This window comes from Protopterus annectens, chromosome 3.part0, assembly GCF_019279795.1.
Source record: "Protopterus annectens isolate FY-2018-M chromosome 3.part0, PAN1.0, whole genome shotgun sequence".
In the NCBI taxonomy this organism is placed as follows: domain Eukaryota; kingdom Metazoa; phylum Chordata; order Ceratodontiformes; family Protopteridae; genus Protopterus; species Protopterus annectens.
In genome coordinates, this window is record NC_056731.1 from 1,026,112,766 (window position 1) to 1,026,131,216 (window position 18,451).

The 18,451-nt window shown below is 38.8% G+C and overlaps 1 protein-coding gene across 2 annotated transcripts in view; it reads right to left on the bottom strand.

The window, feature by feature from the left end:
* The window catches only part of PIP5KL1 (phosphatidylinositol-4-phosphate 5-kinase like 1), an 823,238-nt gene that overhangs the window by 236,031 nt on the left and 568,756 nt on the right, over window positions 1–18,451 (bottom strand). For both annotated transcript variants that reach the window (XM_044065322.1, XM_044065321.1), the window contains one exon: window positions 16,997–17,151. In XM_044065322.1, coding sequence (XP_043921257.1) covers window positions 16,997–17,151 — 155 coding nt within the window. The remainder of the gene's footprint in view (window positions 1–16,996; window positions 17,152–18,451) is intronic.

The following is an 18,451-nucleotide window of genomic DNA, read 5'->3' on the forward strand; positions in this document are numbered from 1 at the left end:
TAATAATCTTTTAATTACAGAAAAGTTTGCAAATACTCCCATCTAGTGGTCAAAATAAAAAATACAAGAATTATAATGAATACTAAAAATATTCCCTAAATTTTCATATAATAAAATGTTAAAAACAAGTGAAATTAATTCATTCCCCATCTATAAATAATTTAATACTACTTTAGAGGTATTTATCCAATACAAAAAAATGTATAAAAAATATATAAATAGATGTTAATAGTATAAATGAAGTGAATATTAAATATTAAATATACTTTTAATAATAAATCAACAGTAAAACTCCACGAAAAGTTAATGCTCCCGCTGATAAAGCCCAATGCAAGAACCAATAATAAATCACATAAAGCGAGAGCAAAACAATGAAGGGTTGCCAAAAAACCATATAACTGTCAATACTTCCAAAGCGTAAATACAGGAACAAACTGGAACTGTAGTCACATGCGATAGTTAAATGAATTTATTAGTGCACTACAGGTAAGCGCTTTCGCCAATAGCTTCATCAGACCTGTTGCAAACATTTTACAATTGGTTTAAATAGTCATCTTGGCAGGAAAAATTCCCAAAACCTTAAAGAAATATATCAACCATTGAATCACATTTTCTAAAACAATGTTAAAAACATGGTCAATTAATATAATCTAAAAGATGCGTATAACACATTATAAATGTTTAATAAGCATAAAATATAACACTACTATAAAAACATATAGCTATATATTAGACATAACTAATGCATATATCCTTCAAAAACACGTCAACTAAAATTCTTAAATGTATAAATACTCAGGCGTATGTAAATGTATCAATGATACTGATAATAGTGATAGTATAAACATTATGCCAAAAATATATGTAATCAGGTTTAGGTCATGGTAAACATAAAGCATTATGCTCCATCACTATTTCAATCTCCTTATCCTCAGAAAGGGCTAAATTGGCACTTTGCCATTCAAACCTGGCAACATGTCTGATCTAAGTCTCATAATCCAAGTAGTCTCCCTAGATTCTGTATATGTGCGAATATCACCCCCTCTAATCGTGTTATGTATTCTTTCCAATATCCTAAATTTAAACATGTGGTCTATTCCTTGTTCACTAACATGTTTTGCCAAGGCATTATTAGCTGATCTCTTCCTCATATGATAGACATGTTCACGCATTCTATCCCTAAGGCATCGGTTGGTTTTGCCAACATAGAATGCTGAACACTGAACACACGATGCTAGATAGACCACATCACTAGTCATGCAGTCTCCATTTGCTCGTACTGTAAATCTCCCTAAGCCAGAAGGATGTATGAAGACAGGGTCAGAACTAATAAATGAACAAAAATTACATTTATTACAAGGAGATGTAAAACATTGTCCTCTGATGGTATCTAGTGATTCCATCTTCGGATAGCATAAAAGTCTCTTGAGGTTCATTTTATTTTTGTAGACAAATTTCGGTCTGTCTCCTAGCACATCTCTAATGATTGGATCAACTGATAGGATGTGCCAATGGGTGGTTACTATATCCTTAATCATACCTATATCTTTTGTATAAAAGACAGGATATATGGCCTCTCTAGTGCCAATAATATCATGATGTTCATGATCTGCCATGATGACATTGGCATCATGGTTGGCTCTACTGGAAAACTTCGGTCCAGGTTCTGAGGCCGAAAGGTGTGGAATGAGTTATAGCCTGGTAGTGCAGGGGTGCTTTCTGCTGCCTTGAACCAGGTCTCTGTTACAACACAAGTGCCGATGTTCTCCATTTTTAAGGAGTGCTTTGAGCGTGTGCATTTTGAGATTTAGATTTCTAGCGTTCAGCAGCATGACCATCAGATTGCATTTGTTTGTAGCTGTTACAGTGGTAATTTGGTTTTTGAAATACTGCCTAAAAAGGCACTATAGGGGTGGCAAGAGTCTTGGCCAGTATCCAGAAGCCCAGGGGTGACAGATGCAGGCCATCTCTAGCAAAGCATTGAGGTCTGTCAATCATGTCATCCCAGGCAGACAGATACTAGAGCCACTTAGAATGACACCAGAAACTTAGTCAATTGTTGAAATCAGTCATTTTCTGCTTGTACTGTGGTAGCATTCTAGGTGATACTGTTCAGGGCTAGGATCATACCCGCCTGGGCAACATAATCTGAGAGCTCCTCCATGTCTCTTTTCATATAGTCCAGGGAGGTATGCCTGAAGTCATTCACACACCCACATGTGCAATGATGGAGTCATATTTGTACCTGTTGTTGAGGGACCTGAGTGCATGCATTATGTGGCAGATCCTGGCACCTGACAGGCAGCTGACTGTTACTTTCTCTTTATTCAACCTAGTGAGTGGCACATCAGTGACTAATGTGCTGGGCATGCTGTTTTTCCTTAGGGGCTTTGGCTGAGTGGCACACTGTTTAGGAGTGTTATGTGTCTCATGATTTGTGTTGTGGTGGTCAAGTGCATTTCTGTCTTGGAGGTCTCTGCTGTTTGGGTAGATATTTTATTGAGAGCCTCCGCAAAAGTGGGTGTGTGGTTTGTGTTTTTATGTGAAGGCAGTGCTGGTGTGTGTTCTGGAAGGCTATGTGTTCCATATGGTGTGGTGCAAGTGTTGACCTTCTCCTCTTGACCAGCTATTCCGGTCTTGGCAGGAGAGTGCGTGGCTTCTAATTTGGATATATAAGTGCATCTCTCGCAAGTCTGAGTGTTGGGAGGTAAGAGGAGAGGGTTGTCTGTGTACATGAAGCAGTTGCTACATTGCCTCAGGATGCCCAAGTTCACCAGGTTAATAGGAGAAAGCACAGGGAACTGACCTTTAGACATGCCTGGAGTGGTGGGCGTTAATAAGTACTGGAGTGGTTTCCTTGTAGAACGTTTAGTGCTGGTAGCACTTTTGTGTGCCACAATAATTGCTACAAGAAGTCTGGTATGGTAAAATGCTAGACTAATAAGCTAGTAAAAGTGCAGGAGAGGAGAGAACTAGCAGAGCTAAGGGAATAATTGAAGAGCAGACTTTGACACCTCTTAGACGCTTACAAAGAGTCCTGGATACAGCAAATCTGTATCTGGACTACTCTAGTTACAGGAAAGGCAGAAAACAAGTGCAAATGTGGCCTTTTGAACCAGAAAGTTGAAAGAGAAGGAAAAACTGCCCAAATGGCCAATAAACTACACATTCTGGGCCAGAAACCACTCCTCTTGTGGTAGATAGGCTACCTAGTGCTTACCAGTTTGTACCCAAATTTATGTAACATATTACTACCTAGTGCTTACCAGTTTGTACCCAAATCTATGTAACACATTACCCTATTTTTCATAGATTTTTGTGAGTATTCCATCTGCTCCATGGGATGCCTGCTGTGCCTGCTCTATTTTGGTCTCTTTAATTTCTTCCAAATCGTTTATACAATCATTTGTCAAATACTTTTGTCAAGTACTTCTGTTTCCCCAAATACTGCTCTTTCATTTTTTCCTTAATTTAACCACCAAGGATCTCAGTGTTTCCCTGTTTTTTCCAAAGTACACATTTGCTTTATGTATGTATGTTTTGTTGACTGAGTTTGTCTCATTATAAGTAAGACAACTTTTCAGAGGATGCCTGATGTAGTATTCAGTCTCATCAGGAGAAAGTTAGCCAGGGCTCTGGGTAACGTACCCTAGTCTTTTCACTAGGGATGCTGAAGGGCTACCATTGGTTAAACAGAAAACTGTCATGGCAGCAGATACTAAAAGCAGTACAAAGATAGATATGTTCATGCAATCTAAGTATATTAGCTTGAGATTCATTGGTTAAGTCACTGAATTTTTTTGCCCAAAACAATCATCTGTTATCCTTACTGGTAACGGACATTTTCTGGATATGACTTTTGAGTCAATGGAGTTGGCAGCATTGTTTGTTTCTCATTTTCAAAGAAATGCAGACTCTGTATGTTTGAAGGAATACATAGTAAGCAAATGTAATTTGAAGTTGAAGCATAAATTGAATATTCAGTTTTGAAGAGATGAAATTCAAAAGAGGGACATTCAAATGTATTTAAAAGACAACTCCTTCATTGTGCATGATGTACACAAATGAGCTGATGGCAGGGATATGGACTGAAGTGTTGGAGGTTTGGGTTTTGAATACTAAGACAAAATATATCACTTGCTAAATATACTTACAATATGTGGGGATAGACATGCTACATTATATTGGAATCAAATTAGAACTTAGTTATTTTGTAAAGAAAGTAGTCATTTGGCCAATGAGTGTCCAAAAAGGTGATCTCAGTGTGAGTTAAGGAGGCACAGTGCTCAACATTGCATGGCAAATATACACAATGCAGAGTGGTTGTGCATTTTTGGATCCCCTTTCAAAATGGAGATGTTTTGTTTTTGATATGCAAATGGCAATGACTTGTTAAAGGCATAAGAAGAAAAGAATACCGAAAAAAATTATGTAATAGACGCTGATGAGGAAAAGGGTGGGGGGAGGAACAAAAAGAAGTTGTAAAGGTAGATCAACTTAAAAGGATGCTGCAGTTGTTCAATACATAAAGTATGCATACAAGTAAAACAAAAGAAAAGAAGTCTAATAAAATGCCTTCACCATCATTAAAAATAAACATAGAACACAAAAGAAAAAAGAAGTTATGACCTCACCATAACGTTCCATGTTTGTTGTCCATAATCTCGACTGCATTCTTGATGGTTGACTTTCGAGTATCAGTTCCAACTCGGCCTAATACTGAAGCTCGAGAGCTTTTCCTGGCTTGAGGCTACACCCTATCCCATGATGCCTGGTGACAGTTCCCCAGATCTTGTTTGCAAACACTAATTACTAGACCAATGCAACCAGAAAAGGAAGAAAAAGGGTACATTTAAAAAATCCTTAGCCAATATCTCATGAGACAAAAAGGGAATCAGATAACTTTATGACCAATTCCAGAAATTCCTCTCAATCCTCCAGGTGGGGGGAGGAGGGTGGGATGCAAAAATGAAGGTGAGATTATGGACAACAAACATGGAACGTTATGATGAGTACATAAATTCTTTATGTTATGTTGTCCTATCTCACCTTCATTCTTGATGGTTGGGACAGTGTGCCCAGCACCTTTTTTCTCGGGTGGCTCAAGGGAATAAACTCTTCGGAACAGTGGAACCAAAGGATGCCCTGTTCCAGGAGGCCACATCTACTTTGTAATAAGTAATAAAGGTATGAGGATTGAGCCATGTGGCTGCCGCACAAATTGAATCCAATGGAACTCTGGCTTGAAAAGCAGTGGAGGTCGACATAGCTCTAGTCAAATGGCCTTGAGTTTTGCCTGGCAGTTGGTTATGCTGAGAGCTATATGCATAAGTAATGGTGTCAGAGAGCCATTTAGATAAGGTGACCCTTGAAACTGGAGCCCCTTTTCTAGTCTTTGAAAATGAGACAAATAATTTGTCAGATTTTCTAAACTCTTTTGTCCTATGTAAATAGAAATGTAACTGCCTATGGACATCCAGTTGGTGAAGCTTGTATTCTGCCTTGTTGCCATAGTTGGGAAAAAACACAGGTAGAGCAATGGATTGATTCAAGTTGGACTCAGAACATACTTTGGGCAGAAAGGAAGGATTTGTTCTAAGAGAGACTCTGTCTTTGTGGAAAACTAAATAGGGAGGCTGAATAGACCGGGCTTGTAGTTCTGAAACCCTCCTAGCTGAAGTAACAGCTGTCAAAAAGATTGTCTTCCATGTAAGAAAATTTAGTGGGCAAAAAAAGCTGGCTCAAATGGAGGGAGAATTAGAGTAGTCAGTACAGTACCAAATTTAGATCCCAGGGAGGTGGTGGTTCTCTTATTGGAGGTCAAAATAGGAATGTACCCCTCAGAAAGGCTATCGATAATCTGTGAGATATTATTTTTGATCCCATGTCTCCTACATGGTAGTTAGATATGGCAGCTAATTGTACTCATATAGTAGCTGCCGTTGCACCTTGATTGAAAATCTCTGCTAAAAAAATCTAGAATTGTGGTCACCGGGGCTGTGAAGGGATCTATGTGATACTTGGAAGCCCAACAAGAAAACCTTTTCCATTTGCTAGCATACAGTTTTCTAGTTGCAGTCTTATGAGAAGAAACCAGAATGTGTCGCACTGCCAGGGAGATATTTGGAAGCCTGGCTAAGATGGGAATTGGAGCAACCAAGCTGTCAGCTTGAGGGTTTGAATGGAAGGATGGAGCATTCCCAACTGATGGATCAGAAGATCCAGCACCGGGTCCAGAATCCAAGGCTCTTCCTGGAGATGGGGCCATAGGAAGGGGAACCAGATTTGATGAGGCCAGTATGGAGTGATGAGAATTAGTTTGCAACTCAACAATCTGACTTTCTGTAGAACCTTGAGTATTAATGGAAATGGGGGTAAAGGCATAAAGAAGTCCTGGAGGCCAATCGTGAGCAAGTGCATCCCTTGGTGACTCCCCTGGAGGGGGCATTAGGGCAAGGTAGCTGCTTCAGTTGGAGTTCATGGACATGGCAAAGAGGTCACAGCAAGGCTGGCCCCACTTGTGAAAAATTTGGTTCGTTTCCTGTTTCAGGGACCACTCGTGAAGCATAAGAATTACACGGCTTAATCTGTCCGCTATCACATTGGATTTCCACGGAAAGTGCATTGCAGTTAGAAAACATTGAGAAGAAATTGCCCACTGACATATTCTTTGAGCCTCTCGACACAGAGGGTAGGATCTGGTTCCTCCTTGTTTGTTGATGTACCACACCATGGACATAATGTCTGTCTGTATCGCAATCATACCTGCAGGAAGAGAACTCTAGAATGCTCCAACGCCAGAAGCACCACTCTCATCTCCAGTACATTGATGTGCAAGTGGTATTCGTGTTCCTGCCAAGTCCCTTGGACAGTCTGTCCCAGATTATGCCCCCCCACCCTATCTGGGAAGCGTCCATGGTCACTGTAGCAAATGGATGGGGGAGAACAAATGGTCCGTCTATCGTTACCTGTGTGGACTGAAGCCACCATCATAGGTCCTTCTTACAGGTGTCCATAATGAGGATCTTGTGTGACATGGGTAACTCCTGCATGGACCACTGAGCAAAGAGTAGCCACTGTAATACCCTCATGTGTAGATGTGCCAGTGGAACTAAAGTTACTACAGCTGCCATTGAACCCAGAACCTTGAGAACAAACTTTGCCTGCACTTTCCTCCTCCTGAGCAAGATTGATATCTGATGACATAGTATCTGTACCCTGCCGTGAGGCAGTTTTGCTACCATGTCTTTTGTGTTTCAGTCTGCCCCTATGAAGGTATTATGCTGTGAAGACAACATGGCAGATTTTTTTAAATTTATGTTAATGCCTAGCTCTGAGCAGAGATGAATGGGGGTGTCCCATGCCTTGGTCAGTAGATGCTCTGTGGTGGTGGTTAGGAGCCAGTCATCTAAGTACAGAAACACCCAGAATCCTAGATGCCTCAGGAGAGCTATGACTACTGACATGCATTTGGTAAATACTCTGGGGGCTGTAGTGAGACCAAAGGGCAGAGCTCTGAACTGGTAATGACTGGCTCCCAGCCGGAAGCGTAGATATCTCCTGGATCACCTGCCCACCTTCATATAGTAGTACATATCCTGAACATCTATTGAGCACATCCAATTTTCTCATCCCAGAAAAGGGAGTATAGACTGCAGTGTCACCATCCAGAACCTTGCTTTTTTATGGACTTGTTTAGCTTGCTGAGACCCAAAATTGGTCTCCAGTCCCCTGTCTTCTTTGGACCTAAAAAGAACCTTGAATAAGTCCCGAATTTGATTTGGTCTGCAGAGACTTCTTGGATGACTCTTTTTTTTCCTAGCAACCTTTGGATTTCTAGGGTTGCTTGATCCCTTTGACCGGGTGAGATGTCTCTGATTGATCTTGATGGAGGGGGTGGAAAAGAGATGGGTATGTTGTATCCCCTGGATATAATCGACCGTACCCATTTTTCTTGACAGACACACACACACACACACACACACACACACACACACACACACACACACACACACACACACACACACACACACACACACAGAGGGATACTCTAAGGAGGATTCAGAAGAGAGTGGGGCACCTATTGGGGTGTCCTGGGGCATTGGCTCTCTAAGCTTGGGCTGGTGGGACCGTATAGAGGTTGATACTGGCCCTTTTGGGGGAAAAGTAGCTGAAGTCAAGAGTGGAGCAGTCTGGGGAGACAGCACACTCCTCATCACCTTGAAGGCACAGTGATCCTGACCCTGGAGACCTCCCCCATGCCAAGGAGGATGGCTCCAAGGCAGACATGGGAGCCAAACTCACCTGCGTCGAAGCCCCTAGAAGAAGATTCAGATCTGACAAGGGTCCGAACTGCTCTCCTCCCTGAACCCAATGAGGGAGTGTCAGCTCCCAGAACCTTCAAGAGAAGACAGCATCGAAGAGGTCACAGCAGAAGCATGGCCCAAGACACCAGATGTGGTTTTCTGGCCCAACGCTTCCACAGCCATAACTGCCAGGCACTATGGCTTGTTCAAGCTGGAGGAGGAACAAAAGAGAAGGCAAGTATAGGGGTAGGTTTCACTTCCATCTGGGCTGGACTCGAGAGAATTTTGACTAAGGCTGGTGTCTGAAGCAACCTCTTGACCACCCGTTCCACATCGTCATCTGAGAGACTCCTGGAGGATCGAGAGGAGAATGTGGAGGATTTATGACTACCAGCCACCAATTGCAAAAGGGGTAAATGGGGCACTAAGTAGACCAGTTCCAAAGTTGTAGACCGGCTCTGAGTCAATTCCGATAAAGCTGGTGGAACTGATGGATCGGTAGTCTTATCAGGCCTAACAGCCTTCGGGTCCGAAGTTGCATGTTTTTCAGGCCTCTTGGTCAGCTCAGAATCCAGAGCCGAAGCAGAAGATTTTTTGGAAGACTTCTCAGATGAAGATTTAGAATGCTGAGTCCCTTCCATAGTCACATCAAATGGTCCCTTGAGTAGACCCCTTAGAATAAGCTTATTCTTACATTCCTGCAGGATCCTTGAACTGAATCCATGACAGATAGAGCAGGAGTCCTGCAGATGAACTGCACCTAAGCAATATACACAGCTAGTGTGGCTATCAGTAAGTGACATCTTCTGTGTGCACGAATCACACTTTTTCAAGCCAGATTCCTTGGCTTCCTTACCAATATCCTTAGACCTGCTTCACTAATTAGACAACCAAAGGGATAAGAAAAGGATGACAGTGCACCAATCAACCAGTAAACAGAAAGGCAGAAGGAAAAACACAATTATCACAGCAAAAGGTTTCCTTTTTTTTTTTTTCCAGGGGGAACAAACAAGAATAATGCTAGAGGAGAAGTCTCTAATTTAAATGACGATCTCCTCTAGCCAGAGGAGATTCTAACTAAAACAACAAAACCTCAGGAAGGAAGTAGAAAAGGGGGAGGAAAGCCCTCTGACTACTAAGGGCTAAAACAAAGGGGCAAAAAACGAATCATCTAAGTTAAATGGATTCGTTCAGGACAACGTAAAGCTAGACAGAGGTAGTAGAGAGGCCTGGGAGAAACGACAGCCCACACAACAAGCTAAAACCTGCGACTATACACAAAAGGGGAACACTATGCTATCAAAACACAAACTGTTCTGCCCCCAAACTATACAAGTTAAAGGTTATGTGCTAAAAGTATAGAAAAATATTCAGAGAATGTAAAATAGTAAAGACTTTGCCTGAGCCAGTGAAAAAGCAATCCCAAACGAGCAAAGCGGCAAACAATATCTGGGGAACTGTCGCCAGGCATCAGGGGACAGGGTGTAGCCTCAAACCAGTAAAAGCTCTCGAGCTTTAGTATTAGGCTGAGTCGGAACAGATACTCGGTTCTGAACCCAGCCATCAAGAATGAAGGTGAGATAGGACAACATAACATCATTTAATAAACTACCTTCAGTGTTGTTATACACAATCTTACAAAAAAAAAATACTTCTGTTAAAACAAACTTACAAAACAAAAAAATCTGTGCTTTAGTTTATAATTAAAGTAACTAATATATGATTCTACTAGAATAAAATGATGAATGTTCTAAGAGTAAAGGGGAGAGGGATGATTGGCAAACTAAAGGAGGTAATGTTTCAGCTGGAGATAGGATAAAGAAGCAAAAAATAAATGGTAAAGGTACACAAACAAAGTACTCTATTAAAGGAAAAACATAATTTACATTGGCTGGGCTCATATGGAAATAGTGATAAAAGTAACCAAAGCAGCCTTTTAGTGTCTGAATAGCATTTGGATGTGAAAGTGAATATTTGTCCCCGAATACAAAAGAAAGCAGTTTGAAATGTTATACTAAAATGATGTGATCTTGTCCTTGGGTAAGGATGACTGTTGCAAGATACTAATTTTCATTAAAAAACAGTCCTATAAGGCTAATTATAGTTTATCTAAGTATACATATGAGCGAAAGAGCAAAACTGAACATTTTAGAAAGTATGTTACTGTAGATATGATCTATATTAGTTTGTGGAATGACATCTCCATCGAACACCTCTCTGACACCAAACCATTGAAATTCACTTCTGCAATTCATGGAATTTTACTCAGGGCAATGAAACAATTGTCCTGTAGCACAATGGAACACACAACACACTAAATCAAACTCACCCAAGTGGGGGGCTTTGACTCCACACACCCCTAACTATATATATATATATATATATATATATACATACACACACACACACACACACACACACACACACACACACACACACACACACACATACTAACTCTGAGATTGTACTATAGTGGGGGAAAAGGGCAAAGTTGTGGAGTTTTCCAACTACTTCCTTACCGTGGCAAAAATTCCACAAATTGCGGAAGTGAATTTTGATGGTTTGTTGTCAACAGATAGGTGTTCGATGGAGATGTCTTTTGTCAAACTAATATAAATCAGTGGATATTGCTATGTTTAAAATAGAAGACAAGGACTGTAACTTGAGGAAAAAGAGGGGAAATGTGGTTAAGGATGTAAACATTTTAAGAATTTATTACAGGTGAAAAAAAGCGACTTTAGGAAAAAAAAGAATTTACTTATAAAAGTGGGGATTAAAGGCAGGAATTGATTGTAGCATATTCAGATACATTAAAGGGAATAACAGGAGGTAAAGTAACTGTGTCTTTTTCAGATCATCATGTTATTTCTTGCAAGTTTAATTGTTAATGAGATGACAAAATTACAACAGGTAAAGGCTTATAGGAAGGATAAATGGGAAAGAAGGTTGGTTTGTACATATGGTATGAGGACATTTTACTATTCATGGGAGGAACAGAGATTAGCATGTAAAGAAAATATAAAAATGTTTCTTACAAGGGGAAAATATATGACTAAATAGAATTTTGGATGTGGTTTTGGTTAAAGAAAATATTAGGGCTTCCTATTGCTCTAGTGAACTAGAACTTTATGGATCAATTTTTTTCTTACCTGGGAAATGTATTGCTTTTTTGTGTGTATGGCTGCTTTTCAAGATAAGTACGTAAGAGCTTTTTATCATTATTTTTCAAAAATAAATGACATCCTTAGGGACTGGAAATGGGAAGAGAGTATGAGTGTTCTGCAGATTTCTGACTGTTGGAGACTTGTTCTTTATAAATTCTTAAATGATGTTATAGCAAGTTATGGTCTTTTAATTCATTCTGAAAAGGTACATTGAGACTCCCATGGTGATCCAGCTGCTTAGAAAAACCCAGTAATAAGAAAATTCCCTTTGGTGGATGCATAAGTGCATACCTAATGTGATAAGTTATAATAGGTAAAAAACAACTAGAGCAGTCTTTAGGAAGCATCTCTGTTTATCCTACAGTAAATACGAAAAATAATTAGCAGCTCATATTAGGGATAATAAGAAAGCTTTTTTAACAACTTAAGGCAGTTAAAAAAAAGAGAGAGAAACAAGTTATAACATACTATTCAATGACTGTTTGATAACTGAACCAACACAAGTACTAAATTGTTTCAGGAAAAAAAATTGTTTGTGATATTTTCTAAGACTGCTTCTATTATGAATTCTGAATTTGATGATTTGGATCTCTTGAGAATGCAGTGGAGAGCATTAAACCTTCTTGAGCTGTTGGTCCAGATGGCTAAGATAATCAATAACATTTCTTGGTAGTTGTACTTATTTCAGCAATCTTTAAAGTGTTATGTCCTTGGTAGCTGGAAGGAGATGATAGTTGTCCAAATTTCAAAAGTTGGAGATGCCATCTCTTTTGATAACTACAGATCCATAAGTCTTACCTGTATCATAGGTGAATGTTTTGACTGAGTTGTAAAATAGCTACTAACGGAAAATATCTCATTGTATAAATCATTAGCATGAATTTTCAGGAAATAGGTTTTGTTTAACAGAGCTCTTAATTTTTTATCAGTTAAGTCTGGGAGGCAGTATACTCAAGCCTTCCTGTGGATGTGGTTTACCTAGCTTTTGTTAGGGTCAATACAGTTTCTTAAAATGGGATTTTACGTCTTTTGACCAGGCATAAAGTTAATTGATTCCCAACTAGCTTAGTAACAGGAAGTGTAAAATTAATATAGGGGACTGTTACTGTGATTCCAACAGTATTAATGTGCATGTCCCTCAGGGTCAATACTGGGTACTGTCCTTCTTTCTGTCTCTATATCAGGTTCTTCTCTTGCTGATAGGATATGTATTAGTAAATGTGTTGATGGTGTGAATATTGGAGTTGTGTGACCAATGGGAACATTCAATACACCATGCAGAACCTACTGGAAATGTTTAATTCTTGAGCTCTGTCTTGGGACATGACTTTTAATACCAATGAGAATAAAAAATGTATTTTGGTAAGAAAAATATGAGTTACCAATAAACCATTAATAATACAGTTTAACAGGTGTGGACAAGGTTCGAGATTTGGGACTTATCGTTGATGAACATTTCTCTTTTCTCCTACAACTCATGGAAGTTATTACAAAACGTTGTTTTGAGCTGAAGATCATGTTAAGAACTATTAGAAGTAGAGAAGTGAATGTATTATTGTCATTCTATAAAACAATAAGGACAATAATTGAATATGGGTCACCTGGTTGTATTTATGAGTTTTACGCATTTAATAAATTGAAATAATAAAAATGATATTTACAATACAAATCATTTCAGTGAAATATTTGGAGTATCTGGAAAGATTTAAAAGGCTTTCCTTATTTACTGTTAATTACAAGATGATAAGGAGGGATCTGATTCTTATCTGTAAGAGCAAGAAAATTATTTATTTTGTGCTACTTTGGGGGTTTCATTTAGATGTTCCATCTTAGAGACTAGGAATGTTAATATGTTAGTGGAGGTAACCATAACAAATTCAACATTTCTCAGTACTACATTTCACAACAGAGCAGGAAGATGTTGGAACCTCATTCCTTTGAGATTAAGAAGCCAGTGTAATTGGAAATACAAGGTCACTCTAAACCAGGAAAATAAAAAAAAAAACACAGAGCAAAGGAGCTGTGTTCATACTACGTTATTTTAATTAATATTAAAATCATTAAATACAAGCTTGTTTTTGAATGATTTTATTCTGATGAAGTCCTGAGGGATGAAAGCACTCAATGTGTAATGCTTGTTTAATTAAAATAATGTAGTTTCGAACACAGCTCCCATGCTCCATGTTTTTTGAAGCCATCCACTTGAGCACCCACCAACCCAGGCACATAGGACCTTAGTTTAAGGTCTTATTTGAAGGATTGCACCTCAGGAGTATAATATTCCAGTGTCAGTATTGGAAAAATGAATCAAATCACCTGGGGTAGAAACAGAATATAATCCACAGCCTTCTGCTCTTCCAGCATCAAAAATGAGCATTCTGCCTAATGAACCACTGTCACAGCATTTTTAATTGCAGCTTTCTGAAATGTTAATCTGTCTTTGACAAAGTACCTAATTTCCATATTAGTCCAGTTTAACTGCTCTCCAACACCCCCAAGTGAGAAATGTCTAATCTGCAGTTGCCTAGTAGTTCAACTCCCTGTTTTATACATAGCCTATACCTCCCATTGTATATCTCTAGCAGACAGCATCTCTAAACTTTCGTTTGCATTCATCTTCATGTTCCCTGACACTTTAATTCTGATAAGCATGATTTTGACACTTCTTTGAGTCACTTATTGAATGTATAATATGACATTAAATCATCATCATCAAAACCCCCTTTTTTTCTCATTTTCTACATGGGGTAAGGGTGTTGTGTCAACTGTCACTATCTCTCACAATTCAATGACAATCTCCTACATTCTTCAACACTCATGCCTGACTGTCACAGGTCTTCCCTCACACAGTCCCTCCACCTCTTTGCTGGCTGCCCTCATTTCTTCTTGCCTTCTTCCTGTCTGTCCCACATCTTCTTCACCAGACTGTCCTCTGTTTTTCTGCACATGTGCCATAACCCACCATATTACCCTTTGCTTTTCTGCATATGTGTGTGAACCCCCATAATCTGTTCTCTTTTATCTAGTCTGCAGTTGGGGCTACTTTAGCTTCTGCTCTGATGTCCTCAATCTGATATTAAATAACTGGAGAAATTCTTATGTTTGGAGAAACTTTCTTTGAACTCTGTGATTTCTAACTGAACAGGTGCATGGTCAGAAAATAATGCTGGCCGACTGTGAAAACACTCACATTATATTCATGCTGTACCAGAAGACAAATCCTGTCAATACGTGATCAATATCAATGTTTGGGAGAATAAGAGATGACATCCCCATTATCCTTATCCTGTCTGCTGACATCCCAGACATCCCATAATACTACACCTTTAGCAAAGTGTTTTCCTTTTCATTTGTCTGCTGTTGAAAGTCTTCTCAGCCTTGGTTTCTACTCAGTATCATTTGCTCCGGTGAACATGTTCAAATCATCCCCTCCTGGAAGGCCATCATCTGGGCCAGAATTTTCTTAAGTTGTCTTGTTCTAACTATGGAAGTGTATATACTAGGATCACCAAATTACACATACCCTCAAATGTTCTCTTGAAACGTGCCTAACGACTGTCAAGATCAACTTTAAGTTTGCTTCAGATGCAAAGGAAAACTGTTAGCCAATAATGTAATGCCACTCAGCACCCTCATAACTAGACCAACCCTCTACCACTCACTTCTCTGAGTATAGTAGCTATTACTGAATGATCTATTTCACAGCTGCAGTTATGGTCCACCTCCACCAGAAATCCTAAAATGGAGTTACCTGAATTTGACAGTCTCCTTCTATGCAAGTTCACATCTCCGTGTAAAGTGTGCTTTTATTCCTCAAGACCAAAACAATGCTCTGAATATTGAATTGTCCTTAAACTGCTAGCCACCTTTTCTTTTATCTAGGACATTCTTTCTTAGGATTTATTTTTGCATGTCTACCCTTTTTAGTTCCATAAAACTTTCTTTCAGCATTAACCAGTCAGAAATATTTCTTTGGAAGTTACATAATCGGAGGGACAGCATATAAAAGTAATGCAATCATGTCTCTGATGTGAATACTAAAAAAATAAATAAATAAAAATAAAACACAGAAAATAGCACAGGAAAAGCTTCCTAGTTAACTAATGCTGCTGCTTAACATACTATAATAATTTGCAATGTGTGATATCCCCCACTATGATTTCCTTTGAAACTATGCTGTATGAAGTATACTCTAAGCATCTACTTTGAAGTTTTGTATTATTTATGCTTCTGGTTTATTTTTTACTAATATGCTGTCTTCATAAGGAAAATAGGTCCTGTTACCCTGCATATGCGGTGTACTCTTCATCCTGTTGCTTATACAATTTTTGTTTTGTACTACAAAGGATCCTAACAAACTATTTTTTTCTTAGACTATTCTGCAGTGTTGCTTTGGACTGAGGACCATGCATAACCATGCAAAACTCTTAAAAGAAATGCATGCCATTTACTTCATAGGGATGGAATGAGAGGGAATCTGAAGACAGCTGCACAATATTTGTACAGTTTATAAAAGAAACAGATGTCTGGTCACAAAGTATATATTACTGGTGCACTTAAACTTATATACAGGTTCTAGGAAATACCATCTATTCACATATATAATAAAGCTATCCGGATGCAAGAAAGGCAGTTCATAATCCATCAATGTATTAAGACAAATTCTGCAGTTCATACTCAGGTCCAGTAAGTACACAAACTGATGTATGCATTATCACATCCATACCTCTCAACTGTCTCTGATTTTGCAGACGGTCCTTGATTTTGCCTCAAATATTTGCTCTGTCCTCCACAATTTTTTTAGAAAAATCATTGAGGATTACTGTCAATTAGCTGTGGTGGTGCAGCGGTAGCATTGTTGCCTCACAGCAAGAGGTTCTTGATTCTCGGCTGGAGTGCCTTCTGTGTGGAGTCTGCATGAACTCCCCGTTGTCGAGTGGCATTTGAAAGACATGCATGAATGGGCATGCCTTCGCTGAAGGTTGGGCATTGGGCTGGCAACTCAGCACCATAAAAATCTACTGCCAATCATTAGTGGACCAGAGTTCCGCTGTGGCTACCCATAACCGGGAAAAGCCGAAAAGACAAACAACAAACAACATTGAGGATTACTGTCAGTCAATAATGCCAAACATTAGAATTTAATACTTCTTATAATTTAGAAAAGGAGTGCTAATGCAAAATCTGTTCTATTAACTTTTATGTGCCCCTGATTTGGGGTGTTTGTACCCCTCATTATTTTTGACTTTGGCCTTTCCAGAATTCTTGAGCAAAGAAGTTGAGAGGTATGGTTACGTCTATACTTTTCTGCAGCAGTATCCATATTTCTAAGATATATTTGAAAAGTAAGAATTGAATTTGCATTTCAGTAGAATATCTTACTCATTGAGATTAAACTAATGTGACTTCCCTGTGCTGCTGTCCTTTAAGTTGTCTCATAAGGTACAAGGTAACATAGACCAAGAATATTCAGGCTACTTAGATACTCATCTAGTAAATAAAAATGTTTCTGTATAAGTTACTTACGTAAGAAAGAAGTCTGCTTTGCTTTTTGAGTTGCTGATGAACTGCAGATAAAACCCTTCAGAAGACAATGAGCTCTGGTACTCCTTGTCTGTTATTCCCACTGTCTGTCTGAAATGGGAAAATACTGGTCCTGCATAAGTGCTCAACTCAAACCCCTGTGGATCAAAAGGGAAAACAGTGAAGCAAAACCAAATAATTATGAAGGCAGTGACTGAAAGCTCTAAGCAGCATAACCCTGGGAACAAGGTCTGAGAACGTTTTTCTGCATGTAACATTTTCATTTTAAGATTTCACATCCCCTTTACCTGATCTTGTTTCCCTTTAGAATGAATTCATCAATTATATCAAGTTTTTGTATGTAAATAATCTTTCTTCCCTAACAAAATATATTTACTTACTGTTTATTAACATGTAGGTATGCTAATTAGAGGTTATTTGTGCCTCTTCTGAGCCAATTTTTTTTATCTTTAAGAAGCATTCCCTTTAGATTGCCACTTTTTGTTTAAGCTTGCTGTGCAGCTGCAAGCAATACATTGACTGATACTGTACACTCTGCATTAATGAATATTTAATAATGTCTGATTTCTTCTTAATGACAATATGTCTTAATAATAATTACTACATGTCAACAATTACCACAGCATACTCTATGCTGCCATTTATAGCAAAGTGATATTACAGGTCAGCTATGGGCACATTTCTACCATTTATTTATTTATTTATTTATTTTTAAGTAAAGAAATGTGGCAACATCCTTTACTTATAAAATAAATAAATAGCCAGCAGTTCTCCTGCTCAAATCAGTGGTGCCCTAAGGGGAACGTATTTTGCACCTGGCCAGTCAATTTGCAGAGTTTTCTGCTGATTGCTATCACATGATCCATGGCATAGTAGAGTGAAAAGCCCGTAAATACTGAATGGTAAACAGAATTAAAGAGTCAATGAGGATGAGAACAGTAGCAGCATTAGCTGGCATGAACATGAGATTATTTTGCTTTTCTTTACATCCTCTTATCCTGGCAGTGCCATAACCCCCACTGTATGTGGAAGTGCAACCTGTGCTGCTATATGGAACAAAATCTGAAATTTAAATCAATTTATGAATATTTATTGTTCCACAAAACAGCAATATTGATTTAAGGACTACTGTAAACAGGTTGTCAGTCAACTGTGCCTGATTTCTCTGAATGTCTCTGAGTTTGTCACATATTTTGGTTTGTTCCTTGTAAAATCTGTGATTTTCTGGTAAATCTTTGAAGGCAGTACTCACTAAATAAGGAATAAGGATAAACGTTGCCTCGTGCTTATTATTTTTTACTTTGTCCCTGAGTGTTGCATTAAGACATTGAAAGAGTTATCTATCTGGTTATTTATGTGTGTGTGTGTGTGTGTGTGTGTGTGTGTGTGTGTGTGTGTGTGTGTGTGTGTGTGTGTGTGTGTGTGTGTGTGTGTGTG